Consider the following 22,468-nt stretch of genomic DNA (forward strand, 5'->3'; position numbering starts at 1 on the left):
TGACTGAGTGGACTGTGCGCCATTGATCTCTTCTGTGATTTGCAGCTGGAAGCTGAGCTCAAAGATAAATGTGTGGCTGTGGTTCAGTGTCCGCATTGAACCACAGCCACACATTTATCAAATCCAAACTTTTGTTGACTTTGTAACTGAAACCTGTGAAAAAAATCAGCTGATATCTGGAGTTCTGTAATGTGGAAACATCTGGAGAGAACAAGTCGTAATGTCACTGCTTTGCAGTCAGGAGTGGCTGCTGAGCGCCACGAGTTTATTTCAATTAATATCATTTTTCTAAGTCATCACATCAGGATCAACGCGGTGACATCTCCACGCTGGTGCTGCATCACCCTGCGTACGCAGAGGGGCGCTACCTGACCGCATTATTATACGAATTTGGCCAAACTTGGCGTGAGGAGCGGCCTCATGTACCCCCAAGTACTGACTGACATGGATCTGACACGGGAGAGTGTGAAAGGGTCATTAGAAGAAGGACTGAGTGCTGTGAGCGCTCTGCGCGAACTTTAACGCGCAGTCAGACTGCGAGAGAGGGAGGCGACTGTGAGCAGCTGCAGTATGAACGCCCCTCACACGGACCGCCCGTGAATCACTTTTTCCATGTGCCGCGGAGCCGCCTCAGCCCGGCCTCCAGCTTTCCCTACAGAAGACCCCCTCTCTCGGCTCAGCGCGAAGCGGAGCTTCAGTGCGAGTGTTCACGTTAGGGAGTAACGGCCCGGACAGCGATCGGCCACCTTAGACCAAATGGAGCGCGTCTGACATCGAGCCAGCCTTCGTGCCGTGTGCGCGGCGTTGACGTGCTCTGCCATGGATCTTCAGGTGGTTGTCTGGCTCTTCTACTGCCTTCTGCTGCCCTCCGGCCTCTTAACAGGTAAGCTGAAAGAGAAGCACTGATGCCAGCAGAGCGGCTCTCAGCGTGTCCGGGCTCGGACGCACCGGGAGTTCGCCAGGGAGTCAAAACTCTCCACAAGTTTGACAGAAGTCGTACAGGCCGACACGTTTCCACACCGCGTTCATATTTCAGAGGTGTTCACAGAAACTCTCAGCCCTGCGTGTCACACAGCGGCACAGCTCTCTGCTCCGGAGTTTGGCTCAAAAGTGTCACTGCTGCGCGTGCACGAGCTTTTCTCCAAGGCGCTGATGTGGAAAACACCAGTTCACGTTAGGTAACTGAACTGCTGCATGCACTGCAGGTTTTCCTGAGCGTGAGCGGAAAGTCAGTGTGTCTATTGCGCGTGTTAAAGCTGCCATCCTGTCTGGGCTGTGGAAAAGCTGGTTTGCGCCCCCGTTTCTCAGTCAGGCATCAGTTTAACAGTGGACATGATGAAATGCCTTTCAGTTGGGGCCTGCAGGAGAGAAGACGACCCTCGTGTGTGGGACAGACAACAATCCAGTGGCTTGTTGGGTGGTGGGTCCTTGCTAAAAGCAGTGTGTGGCTGTGGTCTCCAGCAGCACGCTGACACACCCTGCACTGACTCGTGTACTTTTCTGTACAGTTGTGTAAATATGACATGCTGCTGACGGTCATTCGTAGTATGGCAGCTTTGTTGGGAGCAGTGCCATTACTCAGCGGCTCATGCAGACGCTGTTTAAAAATGAAGGGTGTAGCTGCTTTTGGGAGAATGGTCTCCTGAGTGTAGCTGAACACATCAGCAAACAGTTCATATTCTCCTCCTTCACCACCGCGGTGTTTTACTGCTGCTATTTCATAAAGACCTGCAAAAGGCTGGGTGCTGACACGTGTTTGTCTCCTTGCTCACATGTTCACCGCAAACTTCTCTCAGTTGTGGTTTGAATCAGTGGTGCTGTCCTGTACAGGCAGTCACACAGGTTCCTGCACGCGATAGACTGCACTTCTCTGAACAAATTCCTCTGAGAAGAATCACAACAAAGCTGGGATTTTGAGCATATAGTCAAAGTCTGAACTGTTGGGCTGGTTTTATCAGGTTCCCAGTGTGAAGCTGTGCTGATATCATGGAAAACTGCTCACTCTGGTGATCACAGAGCCTCTTCTTAGGAAACACAATGATGTTGATTCCTGCACAGAGCCCTCTGAATGCCATGGTCACATATTCAGTTAAAAATAACTAAATCATTTACACGATCTATTCTGTTTCACCCAAATCCACGTAGTGATCCTACAAAAATAAGGACTCTTTTCTGTCATTTAGGGATTTTCCAAATCTGAAGCCATGTTATTTACATGTTTTTATGCCCAATCTTCTCTGGTTAGGTTAGCAGTGTCATTCAGCAGAGTTTGTAACAAGTAAAATTAATATTCAGCTCAGATAAAACAGGAAGTGTATGTTTAGCCTAAATCCAGCTGACAGGGGACAAATGTCATAAGTTTGAATGTTAACACACAGTCTTACTGTGTGGGGCATGACTACTGTTGCTATGAAATGTTGGGAGACTGAGAGAAACAGAAACAGTCTCCTGACAGGATGCAACTTGTTACAACTTGCAACATTGTGTCTTTAAACAGTTCACATTGTGATACAAAGGAAGTGAAACCCGACAATATAACAGCCAAGAGGACATTGCATCAACATTTCCTGGAGAATTACCCTCATCCAAACAAACACTCTGTGATCCTGATCATGTGTCACTCTTCACACTAAAATGTAAAATATTAAGGGTGGTCGGAGCTCATCTGCTAATCCCAAGGTTGGTAGTTTGATCCCAGTCTGCCAAAGTGTCCTTGGGTAAGACACTGGACCGTGGGAGAATGTTTGATAGAAAACACTTTTATGAATATTGTTTGTAATCAGTTGTTTCAAAACTCGTGGTGCATATTATGAACTTTAGTGACAGTGACGTACATGGAAGTACAGCTTCAAAGCAAATATTTGTTGTGAGGACCTTCATGTTTGATAGATAGCTGGCAGATCAAAGGAACAATGAGACAGGAGCTTCTTGTTGTTGGGAGTGTGCTCCAGTGCTCACATTTAGTGTTGCAGCATCAAACACATCTAGCCATCTGCCTAGACCTGTACCCAGAGTTGACAGATTCCTTCCACCTGTTTCTTTGCAGAGACAGTAAGAAAGTCCTTACATATAACGATGGATCAAGTATCAACAACAACTTTATAAGGGTTGTGGAATAAAGTAAACTTCACTCGAGCGTGTTGAACATAAGTAGCGAGGTGTTATTTTAGGTTTCGCTGAAGGATCTGAATGAAAAAAGATGAGAGGGGAAAAAGCGCAGCACCACTGGCATACAAGCTGGGTTTGTTTCAGACACAGACCTGATCTGTGTAACAAAAATGAGCCTGTTTACAGGAGAACTGTGTGATGTAGGCTAGTGAGTCAGAGTCATTCCACAGTAGAGCAGTTTCACAGGACTTCACGGCTCGGTGGGAAATACTCGGTGTGCGCGAGGTGTGTAGGAGTGAGTCAGAGAGGAGGATTTATTTGTGCTTTAATTTCGACACCATCAGCAGACCGACAGCAGCTCATCTCACTGTCATTTCTAAGAAAAGGAAACTGTACAACCTGCTCTTGACTCGGAGTCCGGTTTTCCTACGTGGTTAGTTTTAATGGTAAAGGTATACTGTTACGCGTCGATGCCAAGAGGCAAAGAGGATAGCTGCGTTCGGAGAGTTCAGAGTTGGGACAGCTTCTGCTTCAGTGCTGTGATTGGCCTGTTTGTAACAGAGCCTTAACTCATGGAATATCTGACTATAGCTGTAGAACTCATTTAAACATATAAACCAGGACGGAGCTTTCCTGCTCTCACAGGCCTTTAACATGCCGTACACCACAGTCACATTTAAGCAATCCCACAGACTGATGTAGTTCATTCTTTGCACTTGAAGCACTTTGTCTCTCTAACATACGCTGATATGTCTGATATTCTTTATCAAACCTCCTTTGATAAAGAATAGGCTGCAAAGCACCGCCGAGTCTCACAGCTACAGACCTACACACTGTGTACTGCTTGAAATACTTGGCAATAAGTACTGCTGTGTTTTCATACTGACACAAGTTTTTGTGCTATTTCTCTGAATATACAGATGACAGAATAAATGGTCTGTATTTATATAGCGCTTTACTAGTCCCTAAGGACCCCAAAGCGCTTTACACATCCAGTCATCCACCCATTCACACACTGGTGATGGCAGCTACAATGTAGCCACAGCCACCCTGGGGCGCGCTGTGGCTACAATGACAGCCACAGCCAATGGCACCCTGGGGCTGTCGGACACTGGCGCCACCGGGCCCTCTGAGTAGGCAACGGGTGAAGTGTCTTGCCCAAGGACACAACGACCGAGACTGTCCAAGCCGGGGCTCAAACCAGCAACCTTCCGATCACAAGGCGAACTCCCAACTCTTGAGCCACGATCGCCCCATAAGAGATGATGCGTGTGGTGGAGAATCCAGCATCAGGCTGCTGAACGAGTCTGCTCCTCTGGTAGCTGGACTAAGTGTTTTGCGTCTGTTATACTGAGTAAAACGGCTGTTATTCGTTAGTTTTATCAGCTTTCTTTCTGTGGTTTCTGGTGTTTGGTCAGTCAGTTCAACATTTTGGCAGCTTTGTGAGTCATCAGGCCCGAGTCAAAACTATTTCTGTTCTTTAAGTGTTTGCTTGAAATCCAGCCTTTCACCTTCAACTCTTCTGATTCCTTCGGCTGATAGATCATCACAGACATTTATGTTATGCAGTGTATTTGTTTTTACTGTTATGGAAACGGTGCAGAGGAACACTGGGGCCTTAAATGACACACAGCAGCCACTTCATTAGGTACACCTGTTGAGCTGCTTGTTAACACACTTTGAACACAAGTTCAACATGAGCATAAACATTTGGAGGAAAGTTCATTTGTGTGACTTGGAACGTGGCGTCATTGTTAGTGCCAGGTGGGCTGATTTGAGCATTTCAGAATCTGCTGAGCTGATAGGATTTTCCCACACAAGCATTTCTAGAGTTTGCAGAGACTGGTGTGCAAACAAAGAAAACATCCAGTGAGTGGCTTTGTTGTTAGTGGAGGTCAGACTGCTTCAGGAAGACAACAGGGATTCAAATCACCACTCGCTACAACCCAAGTATGTACAAAGCATCTCTGAACACATCGAACCTTGAACGGGATGGTCAGCTATGGGCTGAGCAAAAGTGGGCAATAAATGGATCCATCGGCATTGTAGCAGTGGTCCAGGTGGCTGTAAATGTGTCTATTATTTTCCTGGCACACTTTGTGCTCCTTAGTATCAGCCGATTGTCATTTAAACCCCATGGCCCACCCAAGAATGTGGTTGACCATGTCTCTCTATTTCTGACCACAGTGTTCTACATCATTGCAGAACCTCTGCAACCAGCAGGATGATGCACAATGTCACAAAATTAAAATGGATCTCAAACCACTGTGCTCAGATGGCCTCACAGTCACCTTATCTTAGTGCAATAGAGCACCTCATCCACTGATGTCATGGATGTAGCAGCTGTGACAGCGTTGCATCAATATGGACCATTTCTGGTAGTAATCTGAAGTCCTGCCCAGTGTTAGTCAGATGTAACTAATGAAGTGGCCAGTGAGCATATGTGTGTGTGTGCACACACCTTTTTTCTTTCCACAAAAACAGGAAAGTTGCTCAGGATGAACTCTACCACATGCAACAAGGGAATGTTCCATTCCAACAAAGCTGAGCTGGACCTTTATCACAGCTGCTCCTCGTTTTCTTTCCTCAGCAGAAGCATTTTGACCTTTTAGATCTGAAAAAGAGAGGAGAAGAAGCTCACTGATTGAACAGATTGTAATATAAATAGCAGTTTGATCAAAACCTGTTATAACTGGAGAGGAATGTGATCGTCATGTCTTTATTTTATCTCTCGAATCATGTCATCATACATAAAGCTACGAGTTCTGAGGACCTCACATAAAGGCAGCCTTTCTGCAACCTGGAGCTTGCAAAAGTGCACTCATGTATGAAGTGAGCAGAAATAACATAATCTGCCATACTGAATCTCAGCATGGACTCAAACTGAGACATAAGTATCAGTTAAAAATCAAAATGTGGCGTTGTTAGTCAGCGAGCTAGCTGTCGCTCTTGCTGCTCTTGTATGTCATTGTGGATTTTGTCCGGGGCACATATTGTACACTTCCTTTTATTGTTGTTTGCCGTTGTTCTGCCCTGTGTATTTGAGTTTAGTGCTTAGCTAAGGTTTGATGACAGGACACATCAGTTATTGTTCAACTGAAGAAGCAGGAAACCCTGGCATGGAAGCACAATGCGGGATTTTTAAGTTAAATACTAATATAGAGAACTCTGATAGAAGCAGTTTACACATTAGCCTAAAAATGGAAAGACCCCTAGTTTCATCCAGGGAGGAGATACAAATCCCTTTGGCCAAATCAAACATGCCGACCGGCACGCTGAGGCACTCCCTTGTGAAAACACAGAGGATTCCCTTTTCTCTAAATTACACTTCTGTTCTAGTTTTCCTCAGTTGTTTGAATAGAGGGTTGCAGAGAGACAAACTTGTGTCAGCAAGTATATTGCAGTTGTTCTGTCCTTGATGCAGTGTGCACTTGACTATCATATTCCTGTGGCACTCTTTCATATAATAAACATAAAAGTATTTCCACATCTCCACTGCAGTCTATGACCCTGTATGGAACTTCCTTTAATTATCTCTAGTGTAGAGGAGACCTCAGATGCCCCAGCAGATGATGTAGACGGCTGTTCAAGAACTGGCTCCAGTGTTTGTTGCTTTGGTAGTGAACGCCTGTCAGTGCAAAGATATTAGATGGTGGTGGTTGTGTCACACTCAGAGGTGGAGCTAGAAAGATTTTCTTTGGGTGGCACGGAAATCAGATGGGCTGGCAAAAGCCATTTCATACACATTTGCAGGTTTCATTCTCTGTTCTGAACCATATATAGTTAAAATACATCAAATGAAGCAAGAAAACATGTTTTGTATATCTTGATGCACGCTCAGTCATCCAGGCGAGTAAATCTCCAAACGTTGATTCAGTTCATCTGGACATAGCGTTTTGTGGGAGAAACGTTTCGTCACCCATCCAGGTGACTTCTTCAATCTCGCAGAACACAAGAACCTCTGTTTCACCTGGATTGACACGAGCAAAGTTTGAACACATCCAATTATTAATGGCAGAAAAGCATTGTTGGGGTTGTTGGCTTAGCAGAAAACTACAGCTACATATTATCAGCATAGCAGTGGTCGGAGGTGCATTTGAACATGTTTCATAAATGACCCAGAGGTAACGTATGTAGTGAAAACAGAAGAGGTCTAAGTATAGATCCTTGGGAAACTCCACATACAAGGGGTGCCTAAACTGACTAATATGAAGTCTGAAGTATCTGTTAGATGATAAAACTTTTTCCAGTTCCAGTGATGCCAACTTGGCTCTGTTTACTCACCTTTATCTAAGTGAGAATATCATTAGTAATTATTTATGATGTTTCTGTGCTGGGGTTTTGTTTTAATTATCAATTTAAACAAAAAAAATGTAATTTATCAAAGATATTATTTCCCTCTGCTACATGAAAGCAGCAAGGATCCAGATGAAAGGACTGGATATATGATGGATGATGTCAGTCGGGCAGGAAGAAGAGTGCACGTGTGAGGCAACATCAATGAGAACTGTTATTGAAATCAGAACTGGGTGAGACACGCGACGAGGGCAAAATCATCTAGACTCAAATTATGATCTGATAGCTTTGAACTTTAGCAGTATCAGAAAACGTGTTTAGCAAAGAGGAGGAATCAGGAGTAAGTAAGTCTAAGTTTGTTAATGGTGTCAAACAAGAGCCTTGGATTGTGCTTGTTAATGAAACCAGCTAAATAAGATGTTTTTCGCTGGTTATAGTTGAGTGTGCTCAGCAATTCCTTCATGCGATGGTAATGAACATCACATAGTGACATATGTAGATCGAATTGTGATGGATAGTAATTCGAAGGGTAGCTACGCCTGATGGCCTCTAAGGTCAGTAAATAACTGAGCGTCCTTGAGTTAGCTAGGGTAACTTTGACTGAAGGTAGTGACCACTGGGAAAGGTCAGGAAACCAGGCGTCAGTGCAGTGATGACATCAGCAGAGTTGAAGGTGTCAGTGTTCAGTCACTCCACAGGAAAATTCAGTAAATCCAATAAAAAAACAGTAAAAGCTGTCAGAACACAAAGAGAACCAATTTGAAAAATTAGAGTCCAGAAGTGACAAGTGATCTCAGTGAGGAGAAAAATTGGCACTGTTGTGCGAAATCATCACACAATAGTGTCACAATGGAGCGGCTGAACTTCACCGTAACCAAAAAAAGAGTCACGGCTCTGTAGGCAAGGTTTTTCCAGTAGGTTCCTGATAGATCTGACAGCCTGCTTCTCCATTAGTCGAACTCTTGGGCTGGTGATGCACCCGAATCTGTATTTGGCTACAAAGACGCCAAAAGGCTGTTCTGAAGACCTCGGCCTGTTGTCTCACAGCAGACCTTGAGAAAGCAAACAAAAAGTCATTTCACATCATGGCACACATACAACCCACTTTGATTTAAAACGGCCCAACTGTCAGTGAAAGGAAATGTAATTACACATTAAATCAATGAGATATTATAAAATGATAAAATATAAAGTAATATACAATCCTAATATGTTATTTATTTATTTATTGTGGACACTGTGAAAAAACAATTTCTATAGTAGATAATGAGACAACTTTACTGACATTTAATTGTTTATCTATTATTTTGATGCAGTATGAATGTCTGTGTTATGCCCTCCTTTACATTTCCCACAGTAACCAGGGGGCCATACTGGAGTCTTTGCTGGGCCAGTTCTAGCACGTTGGTTTTATGTTTGACACCCATGCTTTAGATCAGCGGTGCCCAACCCCCGGGCCTCGGGCCGGTACCGGTCCGTGAGTCGTTTGGTACCGGGCCGCGAGAGTTGAGGCTCAGGTGTGAAATGTATAGTTTTCAGGGCTTTTATTGGTTTTCAGCGTTATTTTGTTATTGTTTATATCATTAACTCGGTTTTCCTGGGTCTTTTCACGTGTGTTATGAATAAATCTTCTTTTTTTCGGTACCAGTACTAGTTTTATTTTGTTGTATTTATCAGCGACACCTTAAAGGCCGGTCCGTGAAAATATTGTCGGGCATAAACCGGTCCGTGGTGCAAAAAAGGTTGGAGACCGCTATAGATGGACTTCAAATTCAGATTTTCATGCTTTGCATGCAAAACATTGTTTCACACATCAACCACACAGTAGTGCATTTTGTAAAATAATAAACCAATAAATAAGAGCATTTAATAAATGGACTAAAAATATGCAACAAGATGAAATAAATATTATGAATGGTAAATGGGTAAAAGTACTGTATCACGGACACAATGCAGTCAGTCCCTACGAGCAGCTCACATACTCTGGTTCAGACGTCTGTGTGCTGTCCTTGATCTAATGCTACTGCATCTACTCGCAGACTCTGAGTGTGAACCAGGGGTTAGTCGAGTCCTTTATGATGTTAATGCTCTGCGCCTACAGCACTTAGTGCAGATGTCCTGAAGATGAGGCCAGGAGAGCAAAAGTGTTGCTGGGCCTTCATGGTGATGGCTGCGGCGTCACTGCTAGTTAGCTCATCTATCAGGTGAACTTCAAGAACTCCAAGGTTATGGTGCAGTGTTCCCTCTGCATTTGAAAACTGCTGATGGTTAATGGGAGCTGCTGCAGGCAGCTAGTTCATCTGAAGTCATCCATCCTTAGTGATGTGATTCATGGCTGTTAGCTGCTCCACCTCTCTCCTGTGTAAGAAACAACTGTGGTATCATTGCAAATGTTATCACATGATTTGCTGGAGTTAGCAGAGCAGTCATATGTCATCAAGGTTAACAGTAAGGACTCAGTAAGACAGTAAGAGTGAGCACGTGACTGTATTAATGACACTGCACAGACTGATGGGCCCATTCTCTGCACATGACTGTAACAAGCAATCATGATACAAACAACATATTTCTTTAATATTTCTTCAATTTGTAACATCTAAAGGGACAAAATTTGATTATTAGAATTATTTTTGAAACTTACAACTAATTTACATCTTTTGTCAAATGAAAAGTGTGTAAAACATATAATCCACATTATTATTCACCATCTTTTTACTAATGTATCACTTGGTTTTCATTCAAAGCAAGTAACATTATTCTTATTTGTATAATGAAACCATGTTGGGTTATTTTGACCATATTATCAAAACAATGTAAATAAGCACACGAGCAGCAGGAGGTGGGATTCCTCCAGTGGGTCCTGGGTCCTGCAGCCTCCTCGGACGTGGGTCCATGTGTGAGCTGCAGTGACTGATGCATACAGCAGTAAGCTGAAAATAACTAGACTAATTATGGTTGAGTCCTCATACATTCAATTAATTCAAAGCAGCTGTTGCTGCTGCCTCTTGTTGAGGTTATAAATCTGAGTTAAACATTTTGGTTGGTCCTAACTGTGTCATACATCTTTAACGAGTTGTTTGAAGGTTAAGACTGGGTTTATAGCTAAGGTAAGAATTTTAGCTAAGATAAAGGTTGCAGTTAGGTACTTAGTTATGATAGTTAATGTTAGGCTAAGGGACTGGGGAGAAGACTATTCCCAGTTTCAGCCAGAAAGTCACTGGACTTCTTGAAGTTTCTTGAAGACCTTTCACCTCTGAGAAGCTTTTCAGTCCTAAAGCCAAATAGTGGAGAGTCACAGGTATTTAAGCTGTAGTGGGAGTTAACAGGGTCGTTGACCTACTCTTGATCATGTGCTTCACCACAAGGTGTGAAAAAATGCCTGGGTCGTTATCAGCAGAGACTTTGCCTCACCCTATCATGTGACCCACTGAGATCAGCTGATCAAGATGTGAGCGGGGGTTGAGGCGCCTCGGGAGAAATCTCAAAACTGTATTGTTGGTGGCAATCAGTTGGTGTTGAAAGCCACCCCCTCTGTTCACATATAGTCATATAATGTAATAAGTAAATAAGGGTGGAAGGGCTATGGTCCTTTAGGGTGGGGGTGGCAATTGCACATCTGCCAGAATATTGCACACACTAAAATATTGCATGAAAAAAAAGGAAGACTAAAATATTGCACATGGAGTGGCAGCAACATAGTAGCTGTGACAGAGAGATTATATGCAAGTCTGTTCACACTCTGAGTTTCTTGCGTCTTGTCTTGTCCATCGTGTCCTGTAGACACAGCTTCATTGAGTGGCTGTTTGGTTTGTCCAGTGCAGAGGTCTGAGCGCTCCTCGCTGCGCTGCACAGCATACACTCTGTTTTTTAGCTTGTGTTTCCAGGTTTTGTCTGGAATGAACCAGTTTATGTCTGAGAGTGCGGCTCACTGGGATGTCGTGCTTGGAGAAGATTAGGAGTTTCTGAGTTTCAAAGGGATGACGATCGTGTTCTGTTTGTCATTTAGCTTCTCCCTAGTTGGCGTCTGACCTTCATTTTAGAACTGAAGAAGCTTCTCAGATGAGAGGTGAAATGTCTTCAAGACACTTAAAGAAGTCCAGAAACTTCCACTGGATCCAGATGAAACCACTGTGTCGTTGGATGTGGTCTCCACTTGTATCCCTACAACCAAGGCAGTGCAGACTGTCAGAAAATGACTACAGCAAGACAGCTCCTTAGAAAACAGAAGTGGGTTCACCCCAGTCTCTGCCTTACCACTGCATACTGTAAATACAACAAGGGACAAAAACATGGATGTGCTGTAGGCCCCCCAGTGTCACCCAGTATGGCAAACCTTTACATGGAGGAAGTGAAACGTAAAGCTCTTAGCTCTTTCAAAGAGCAGCTATAGATGGATCTATGTTAAATCAACTTAATCTACAAAAAACAGCTGTGGGAAAATGAGTATTAGAAGCAAGAAAAAACTAGAGTTTTCATTTTTAATCATCTTATTTTTTTCATTATAACAAAGAAGAGGATAGCAAAGAGGGAGCAGAGATCTAACCCACCAACAAAAACATCAAGTCAGAAACAGCTGTATTTATTTCTTAGAAAGTGCAATGAGTGAAACATACATTCATGGACCAACAATACTATATTGTTACTATCATGTAGCACTGACAGTACTTGAGTAGCCTCTTCATGTTGTCATGTCTTTACCTTATTATGACAAAATGTAACAATAACTGCACCATGGTGGAGCTGACACGTGTGTATTTATGTCTGAGTTTTATCAGAAAATGAACAAAAGGAAGTGCTGTGTGTTGAACACTGGACTCTGTCTGTTGGGTTTGTTCTGAGTGCTGGTGAGAGATAGATGCTGCCTGTGGTCCTAAGGAGTGTTATCATGTTTGTCAAGAGACATCATTTTGGGCGTGTCTGAAGTTTTACTGGCCATGCAGAGTTTGTCCTGTATGTGAATATTCATACAGTAAGTGTAGACATAGATGCACTGGGTGTGACGATTTTGATAGCATGATGTAAGTTATATAGAAGTTGTATCAGCTTCTATCAGCTACATAAAAGCTGATAAAATTTTAAACCTGTCGTACAATTTTCCTTATTTTTATTAAATTTCCTGTGAAGTACTGACTTTAAGACTTTAACAAATGTAACAAGTAAATCTACAGAACTTTCTAGAGGCAAATGGATTAATATAGTTCATATGTTGCCAAAAGGCTACACTTATCTTTCCAACTATTTACCTTTGAAAAAAATCTATTGTGATGATTGGCTGTGGACACCAAGGATCTCGGCCAGGTTTGATTGGCTGTTTTTAATAGTTTGATGAGTAAAGAGTTTGGGGGCTTTAAGTCAGATTTGAACTTAAAACGACAGAAACAAAAGCTGCGCTTATGGTCCAGCACGTATGTGACTAATCTAACAGGAAATCAGTGAGTGCCTCCCAGCTGACTTCATATTATGAAAACTGTTCTATATACAGGCTGTCAACGTTTTTAAGGGTGGTTAGAAATGTGGAGCTTTTTCATTGTGCAGCCAGACTTTCTACCCATTCTCTCGACACATGTAGATACACTGTTTCCACTTAACAATTTCTTGATTCTGTGTGCTTGTGTAGCAAAGTGCACACTGTAATGCAAACTCAGAGGTTTTTGTGCAGTCCACAGTGTGATGTGACCGCCTGATACGTGCGCTACTGGGACGAGGCTGATTAGCAAATGAGTGGCAGCCAATTAGCCCAGTTGGCACTGCTCCCTGAACCACTGAGCAACTTACTTTTACAAGCATTTTTGAGCCCTTATAACTTGTATATACAAAACTAGATAATGATTATGGGTGTGGGGCGAGACCAGTGATTGCCGGTTTCCCAAAAAAGAAAGCTAACCAACACAACACCCCACTCGTGACACAATTTTGTGTGTCCTGCAACAACACCAGCTGGGTTTGAACGAGCCATCGGTTCCACAGGGGAGGGCAGCGTGACAGCCAGGGAACGGAGAATGGAGCAGATCATTTCTTAAAGAAAATAAATTGATTCCCCCTCGATAAATTCACATAAAATAGAAAAGAGGCGCCTCTAAATAAAACACAGATCTAAAAATAGCAGCTATTATGGTCTCAAAAACAACCACCAGTGAGAAGAATTTAAACAATGAGCACAGTCGAGACAGCAATAAAAATACTGTCCAGCAAGCTGTTAATTAAGTGCTAAATTCAGTGACTGTTCGGGTTCTTCTCAGCTCTGAAGAGTGAGTCTCAGCTGAGCAGATTGTAGCCGCTCCCTCCTGATGCCGCTTCTTTGCTCGGTCAGCAGCTCTTAAGAATAGACAATGGTGACATTACCCAGCCATGTACAGCTGATCTTACACACTCCCCTAGTGAACTACCGTTGCCCAACACCGAGGAAAAACAGGTTACTCACAGGGCTGGGCGAGGCGCTAGCCAGAAAATTCTTATGACAACATGACAAAACTAAGAGAGCTGAGAGTTTGCACAACAAATGTAAAACAAATAAAACCAAACACATGCAAAATCCCTAAAAACACAAGAACTTAAAAGACAATAGAAAATAAAAAGATGGAAATGGCAGCAGCATGAATATTACATAGAACATACACGCTGACCGTATTACACTTTAACGGTGGACGATCACGGGCAATCAGAAGCTCCTGAGTCCAGTTCCACCTTCAGGTTTCTGTGCATGTTCTCCTTGTGTTTGTGTGGTTCTCTCCAGGTTCTCCGGCTTCCTGCCACAGTCCAAAGACATGCAGTTAGTGGGGTTAGGTTAATTGGTGACTCTAAATTATAGAGTTACTAAAGGCAATGGGAGTGAATGGTTGTCTGTCTGTGTGTCAGCCTGTCCCGGGTGTACTCTGCTTCTTATCCTAAGACAGCAGGGAGAGGCTCCAGCCCCCCCGCGAGCCTAAAAAGGATACCCATATGGAAAAGATGTATATAAATCTTATAAGGTTTGTATCTGTCTTGTGTGAAACTTGTATGAAAAACATACAAGAGTAAAAACAGATATAAGATCCCCTGAAAAATTATATAATGAAACTTCTATGTTTTGGATACTTACTAAAACAATATATGAAAGTAATGAGAAAGTGGCCACTTTCATGAGTAAATCATGTAAGCCTTACATGATTTACTCATGAAAGTGGCCACTTTCATGAGTTAAGTCATATAAGTTTTTACTATTTCTTTTCCATATGGGTAAGCAGAGCAGAATGGATGGAACGCACTAACAATCACAAATCTTAAACCCCTGGTCGATATCGCTGTTCTTCTGAGCTGCAGAGCTGATAAAACTAGGAGCTGGCTGATACCTGTTTTTACCTTCAGCCATTTCCTTTTGTGGAGGACGAAAGGTTTCAAACTTCCAGGCCTTAAACTTCACGTCTGTTCTCCTTAGTAATAGTAAATGGACAAAATAAGGCTTTTATGAAAACACTTCAGTATTGAATACTACATAAATAAACTGTATCCAAAGTGTCTTTGAATGGCAGAGATACAGGATGTGTCTGTGAACTGGTTTGATCTGCTGCTCACCACAAACAAGCAGACGATGCATTCCTGACCTGTACAGCTTTTCCTACTGATAAAAACCTTCCTTATGGCCATTCATACACAAAGTAATGAAGCAATAAACAATTAAATGACACAAAAGTTTATTTTTAACTTTCTACTTAAATTGTTGTTTTTTACGATTACAGTTAAAAAACAACAACAGTAAAGGGAGTCTCACTGGTCCGGCCCACCTAAGATCAGAGTGCGCTTGTTACGTCCTGGCTAGTCTAGGGGGTTGAAGGGACGAACATAAAGGTGGATAGAGAAGGAGGAGCCAAGATGGTAAGTGTAGAAGGTTTATTTAATGCTGGTGATGAGATTTGGGTTCAGACTGAGGTGTAACGTCAGGGAGAGCCAAGGCCAACGTAACAAACAAAACATCCCTGATGTAGAAATAAAAGAAACTTACCTAACTCCAAAGAAACAAAATATACAACCTATAACCATAACCTACCTAACAACACATAAACAGGAGAAAACAGGGTGTCAAAGCAAAAGGCAGCTCTTCCCTACAAGCATGAAAACAACAAAAATTCAAATTCAAATTTTTTATTTGTCACATACACAGTCATACACAGTATGATATGTAGTGAAATGCTTGGACAACTGCTCGTGACCTAAAGAAAAAGAAAAGGCTATGAATAAGATAGGAAATAAATAAATATGAAAATAAAAAAGGGTAAATTTAACCAGGAAGGAATAAAATAAAATATAAAAAAATTAAGTTAAGAATGAGATAACTGTACAACACAAAAAGAATGAAGGGTAAATTTAACTGGGAAAGAATAAGATAAAATATATAAATTAAAGTTGAAAATAAGATAACTGTACAACAAAATACAAAGTATAGACATTTATAAGAATGTAAGAGAAATATAAATATATATACACACAATAACAGCAGCTGCAATCCACATTATACAGTGTCTTGTGCAGTGCAAATATGCTTAAAGTGATGAAGTGTAAACAAATGTCCAGAATGTCCAGTGTGTGTGTAAGAACTATATGTGTGGGTCAGTACTGTGTGGTGGTGTGATTGAGAGACCGTATCGCCTGCGGGAAGAAGCTCCTCCTCAGTCTCTCTGTGTTGGTCTTCAGGGAGCGGAATCTCTTTCCTGACCTCAACAGAGAGAACAGTCCGTTGTTGGGATGGCTGAGGTCCTTCACGATCTTCCTGGCCTTGGTCCAGCACCAACAACAATGCTCATACACGTTACAAAGGCATGCAAGCCTGCACAGGTATGGCAACCAAAATGGCCAGAGGGCCCAGAAGCACAGCTCCACAGGCATTAAGTAGTGCTCTGCTGATTACCAATCAGCCGGACTCTGCGCAGCATCCAATCAGGACAGAGGAGGTGGAGCCTAGACAAAACAAAGGGTTAGTAGGGAGAAGAGACATCCTCCTGGGGGATGTAACAGCGCTGTATGTGGCCTGTGATGTGAAATGAGTTTGGCACCCCGGCTCCAGACTGCATGGGCCTTTCTTGCACCAGTGCCGTGACTCGTGGAGGTCTGGATCGAGCCTCTGGGGTCCCCTTTGTTTGAAAATGGTGGCTCCAATCTTCAAAAAGGTGGACCAGAGAGTATGCTCGAATTATCATCCAATTAATGGGAAATTTTATTCGAGGGTGCTGAATAGAGCAGGGCGATATGAGCAAAAATATCTATCACGATATACATTTGAAAATTTGCGATAACGATATAACTGACGATATAATTGACACTAGACAAAATATTTTACAATTCCACAACTTTATTAGTGCAAAAAAAAACCCATCAATGTATTTTTCACTTACACAAGCAGCTTTTTAAGTGCATTAAAGTTATATAAAAAAATTTGCAGTGCAAATGCAAATTCCTCGCTGACAGTTTAACCAAAAGGCATTTCCAGTGGAAACTGGCCGACATATCCTCAGCATAACCATGTATAATATCCACAAAACTTAAAAAGAGGTTATACACACACAATACGGTAACATTATGTTGAAGCACAGTACGTATCACTCCGCGAGGCCTACGATAACCGTAATGCTCCGACAATCCATCAAGCGGTGCTGCTTCGTAGCTTAGCAAAGTCGTACGGAAACATCTGACAGATGTTCGAGCGCCGTGCACATAAAATCGTTTCGAGGTCAGTAAACACAACCAGCGTTCATACATAAGGCACACGGGATTATAAGGGGCTCTGTCGACTTTCAGAAAAATCAAAGGATGATTTTAAGTGCGCCGTATTTTCCAAACAACACGGTAATAACGACGGCCCGCTAGCATGCTCTACCAAAAATAGTGCTTTGTTGTGTATCTGACGGACGAAAGCTAAACCAGTTCCACACCAGTGAAGTTGCAGCATTTTTACAAACCAGTTCTGGTTCATCCGTTTCATTCAACGATCCACTTTCGCTCTTCTCATTCTGCGTCACAGCCATGTGCGTATGTAAACAAAGGTACTGCGCATGCGCGTTTTACCCATATTCTATCGCCATGTTTCATTTTCTTATCATTGCCCAACATTACACTGGTATTACCGTGGCTTGTCATGTCTTTCACAAAGTTGTGCTGTGGACATTTATGTGCTTTTTGAGCAGAGGAGTTTTTTTTGTTTCCTGTTCTCATGCTGTTCTACCATTTTTTCCTCTTGTACTTTCCCACTGTAGTGTATATTTCAGTTTTTTTCTGTAACACTACCGATCTCCGACTTGTATCCCCATGTAATGACTGTTATGTGTGTAAGGTGGTGGGGGGGGGTCCCATTTCACTGCAGGGCAACCTGCGTGTGGCAAATAAAGCTTTGATTGATTGATTGATTGAACGGTATGATATAGCCCAGCCCTGGTGCTGAAGAGGAGGCTCTGGCTGGCAACTAGGGGAAAAAGGAAAAATAAATAAATAAAAATTGGATCCCTAGTTCCTTACAGGATTAATTACAGCAATAATTGCAAGACAAGCAACTCCCACCCGAACACTGTGGACGCAGAAATTGGATTTGTAATTTTTTTCTTTTTCTCTGCTCATTTTTGCCTTGTTGGATTATTCCGAGGAGTTGGCTCCCTTCCTGTTAACATATATCTACATGCAACAGAGATAATTGTGTTGGTGGCCGAGGTGTTCCCACTCTCTCCTCTCGAGATCAGCATTAGCTTTGTGTATTATTATTATTACATCACTCTCAGGGTTCTTACAGGTTACTCTAGCCTTAAAAATGAACAGGACTTTGGAGCCTATTTTTCCAGGCTGCTATATTTTAACCTAATTAGTTACAGGATGCATGGATTTAGAGGTGAGCTGCTGTTACCAGGTGTGGGTGAAGGAGGGGTGCTTGACCCCAAGGCCACCCTGGCGAGGGTAAAAAGGGCTGTGCGCTGTCAGAGTAGAGTAGTCCATTTTGCTGCTATCCCTCTGTAACAAAGCATCCCTAACACTCGCCTCCACCCACTCCACCCTGTTTGCGCTCTTCTTCATCTCTCTTGTACACGGTCCTTGCTTTTGATAGTAGACAACAGTACTTAAAGTCATCTACCTTAACTACCTCTGCTTATTTCATCTTTACTGTCAGACCCGTCTCTCTCTCTCATCTTCTTTGTAACACACAGCTTTGATGAAACAAACACGACTGGTTCTCAACTGAATTTGTTTTTTCAGTACATATGCAGCTATTGTTTAAACGCTGAGGGCTGTTTTTGGTTATGAATAGTCTCATTATAAAGAATAAAGCCGTGCTGCTCAACAGTCATTATGATAATGCTTTAGTTGTTATCTGAGTATTTGCATTTTGTTTCTAACTATACACCACATCAGGAGATTCAAACAGTAATTCAAACAAGCTAACTGTGATTGAAGTGATTCAGCTTTAAATCCAAGAATGTAACAAAGGTATTGCAAAGCTACTTGTGAGTGTTGAATCTGGTAGCTTTTCACTGTAACTCCCAGCAGATTCAAAGATGTCTTGGTGCAAGTAAAGTATGCCACCAGCAGTGTTGGTCAAGTTACTTGAAAAAAGTAATCAGTAACTAATTACTGATTACTTCCCCAAAAAAGTAATCCTGTTACTTTACTGATTACTTATTTTCAAAAGTAATTAATTACTTAGTTACTTTTTAAAAACACGATTTACAACCTGAATAGATGATAAAGCGATAGATCTTTCAGCCCAATTCTACTTTTTCTGCATAATCATCATACAAAATGTAATCAAATGGAAAAGTCTCTTTTTAAAACTTGTTTTATTAGTTTTAATCTTTTAACTTTATGCATCAAGCAACAATTTAATTAAATGCAACATTCACTGACTGGAATAAATTAGTTTAATATTTAAACCTATTTTCTGCACATTCCAGCACATAAAATAAAATAGTTTTTGTGTGTTTACACTCAGTCTTTCAAATAGATGCAAGTAAAACACAGCAGAAAATAAATAAAGTCAAAGACTAGCGGTCCTGTTGCTCTATTTTCACCTGTAAAGCAGGAGTAGAGTAGGCGGAGGGTTACCCTGGTGCAGGTGTGCAGCGGTCAGTGGAAGAATCCGCGAGTTTCTCTGTGAGTTTCCCATTACGTCGTAGCTACTCGGTGCTTGTTTGGAAGTTTAGGGGTTTTTTCGCTGTAAAAAGAAGTTTTCTTCCCACGCACAACGGACACTAATGTTTTTGTCACTTTTTATGGAATCAAACTCAAAGTAAGGTCAGTACTTCCACGCTTTAGACGCTGCGTTCCTACGGGAAAGTAATGGTAATCTAATTACCGTTTTTGCAATAGTAATCCCTTACTTTACTCGGTTCTTGAAAAAGTAATTGGATTACAGTAACGCATTACTGCCCATCTCTGGCCACCAGTGGGCTGAAACAAAGAAGAAAAAAGAGTTAAAGCCTTCATCACCATATTTAAGGCGAATAATACACCTTTACAATTCTCTGCTATATTCCTAACTGATCTTGATCATCTGCAGGACACGAGAAATGAATATCTTTTTATAATACTTGTGGCAGCTGCCAAAAAAGCAGTTACGAGATGCTGGCTCCTTCCCGCGCCCCCCCACTGCAGGGACAGTGTGAATGAGATTTATGTAATAGAATCAATCACATTCTCAATACGTCTTAAGAAGAATGTTTTTGCTGAGCTATGGTGCGAGTGGGTCAATGTTATGAAGCCTCTTCAACCAGACTTTGTTGAAATTTCATCTGTTTAGAGACTTGAGTGCTGTGTTTTATTTCCTGTTGAGTTCTACCGATGACATTGTTGCCTTCTCTCCTCATGTGCTTTTTGTCTGTTTGCTTGGGGCATATCTGGATGTTTTGTTTTTGATGTACTATGTGTTATACTCCACTTCTTTTTTTGAAAATAAAAAAATAAAATAATGTATGGGAGCAGCTAAATCAACTGTCTTGCCTGTTTTTGCAAAGAAAGCTCAATAACACAGAAAAGGCCTGAGACAGCCGGCAACAACTTAAAGTGAGCGAAGTGATTCCAAAATGTATTTCAGGTTAAGACAAATGGCTGTAATTCATAATGTAATAATTTTGTTAAACCTCTTGAATTAAAGCGTAAAGTTTTCACTTTAATCACATGTTGATTGTTTGATGAGTAAAAACATGTAATTGAATTCTCACCAATATGATCATGAGTAAAAGGTTTATCTCTGAAATAATCCAGACCTGAGATATTACAGGTGTGCAGCTAACATCAGGTTCAAATATGGGTATAATTAGAATATTTATCAGAATCATTTTTCCTGATATGATTCCATAGTAAGATGATGTGTGTTAAACCCACGCTGTTGTTTGTCTCTGTCTTTGCAGCTTGTCTTTTCCGCCTCAACATCCTGTCATTGGTTTACTTCTTGTACCTGCTGCTTTTACCATGGTTCCTGTGTCCCAACAAACACACCATCAAAGGTAAGACCATCTGTGTTTACAGGTCCGACCTTTTATGCATTTGACACCTGCTTTTCTTTAAGCCGTCCATCCATCCGGGCCGCGGGGGCAGGAGGCTTCTTTCTAGCTTATCCAAGGGAACGCCAGGGTGTTCCCAGGATAGCCGAGAGGTGTAATCGCTCCACTGTATTAGGGCTGCCACAAACGATTACTTTGATAGTCGACTAGTCACCGATTATTTTTGCGATTAGTCGACTAATCAGATCATCATCCATTGGACGTAAAACGTACAGCTTACTGCACCAGCAGCATCTGCTCTTATATAACTATCATTAGCTTACAGCTTTAAGTGTTTAAGGTCTGTGCTAACTCAAAATAAAGACAAGATGATAGTTTATTAAATTTTAATGAAATTTGCAGATTGTTTCTGTGAAGTTTAATAAACTCCTTGCTATCTAAAATATAACAGGACACCGGAGTAAATTCTCGAGCATCTCACACTTCTGATAATCAGCTGTCTGCTTGACGTTTATTCAGCTGTGTAAAAACTATAACTTTAATCTCAGCCAAACCGATTTACTCAGGAACAAATAAAATACTGAAAAAAGCTAAACAATAACATTTTACAAGTTATCTAAGTGACTTATATATCATGTTTAACCTGAGTAGTGAAAGACGGCGGTGGGTTTGAAAACGATTTGCCAGGAGTCCGGTGTTCTCACGGCTCTAGTTAGCCTAGCCCCCGGCTAGCTATCGAGCTAGTGGGTAACAGACGTCTCCGAAAACGTCGGAGCGCTTTTGAAAATATGTGGTGTCTTGATAAACTGAGCAGATATTTGAGGTTTACACAGCTACATTCTCGCCTGAAAATATGCTAAACGTTTATTTTGTGACCCAGAAAGAATAATAAGAGTAATATTAAAACTAACTAGCTGCCGCCATTGTTGGAAACTGAGCTGGGCTGCGCTATGAATTCTGGGACAGAGCTTCTTCTTCTTCTTCTTCGGGGTTTAACGGCAGCTGGCATCCTTGTACATGCAGTGCTGCCATCTTCTGTTTCAGTCCGTTATTACACTCTTAAATCCTACTACTTATTCCTGCGTCTTTTGTGATCTTACAAATATAAACGACGCGTTGACTATTAAATTAGTTGTTGACGATTTTGATAGTCGACGTAATCGTGACTAGTCGACTAATCGTGGCAGCCCTACACTGTATCCTGGGTCTGTTCAACTGGCTCCTTTTGATGTGGAGAAGTGGCAGCTCCACTCTGAATGGCCGAGCTCCTCACCCTGTGTGTGAGGGAGAGGCCAGCCACCCTTTGTGAAAGCTCCTTTTCACGCTTGTGTCCACGAGCTCGTTGTTTTGGTCACTATGCAGAGCTTAGGACCATTTTTGTGAACGAGATGTTCTCATGACTCATCAAGTTACTGACCAGCCAATCAGTGGCAAATATTATTCCTGTGGTGAGAAGTTATTGTCCTTACGCGTTTAGTGAAAAAAGAATCCACTGGTTCATATCGTTTTTGATTTCCGGTTTAAAAATATAGTTTTCATGGCAGTAGTTACGATGACTTTATAGGGTTTGGTGGTTCTGGGGTGCGTGGTTTTAATTTTTTCAGTTCAGGAGA

General features: G+C 41.9%; 1 protein-coding gene across 4 annotated transcripts in view; it reads left to right on the top strand.

Annotated features, from left to right (window-relative positions):
- Positions 1-478: 478 nt before the first annotated feature.
- Positions 479-22,468, top strand: part of piezo1 (piezo type mechanosensitive ion channel component 1 (Er blood group)) — a 95,530-nt gene continuing 73,540 nt past the window's right edge. For all 4 annotated transcript variants that reach the window (XM_087837521.1, XM_087837522.1, XM_087837524.1 and 1 more), the window contains exons 1-2: positions 479-883; positions 20,763-20,858. In XM_087837521.1, coding sequence (XP_087693647.1) covers positions 820-883; positions 20,763-20,858 — 160 coding nt within the window. In that variant the 5' untranslated portion in view covers positions 479-819. The remainder of the gene's footprint in view (positions 884-20,762; positions 20,859-22,468) is intronic.

The sequence above is a fragment of the Neolamprologus brichardi genome, unplaced genomic scaffold (assembly GCF_056152115.1).
Source record: "Neolamprologus brichardi isolate AB-2024 unplaced genomic scaffold, ASM5615211v1 NODE_ptg000033l+_length_6344489_cov_1, whole genome shotgun sequence".
Classification (NCBI taxonomy): domain Eukaryota; kingdom Metazoa; phylum Chordata; class Actinopteri; order Cichliformes; family Cichlidae; genus Neolamprologus; species Neolamprologus brichardi.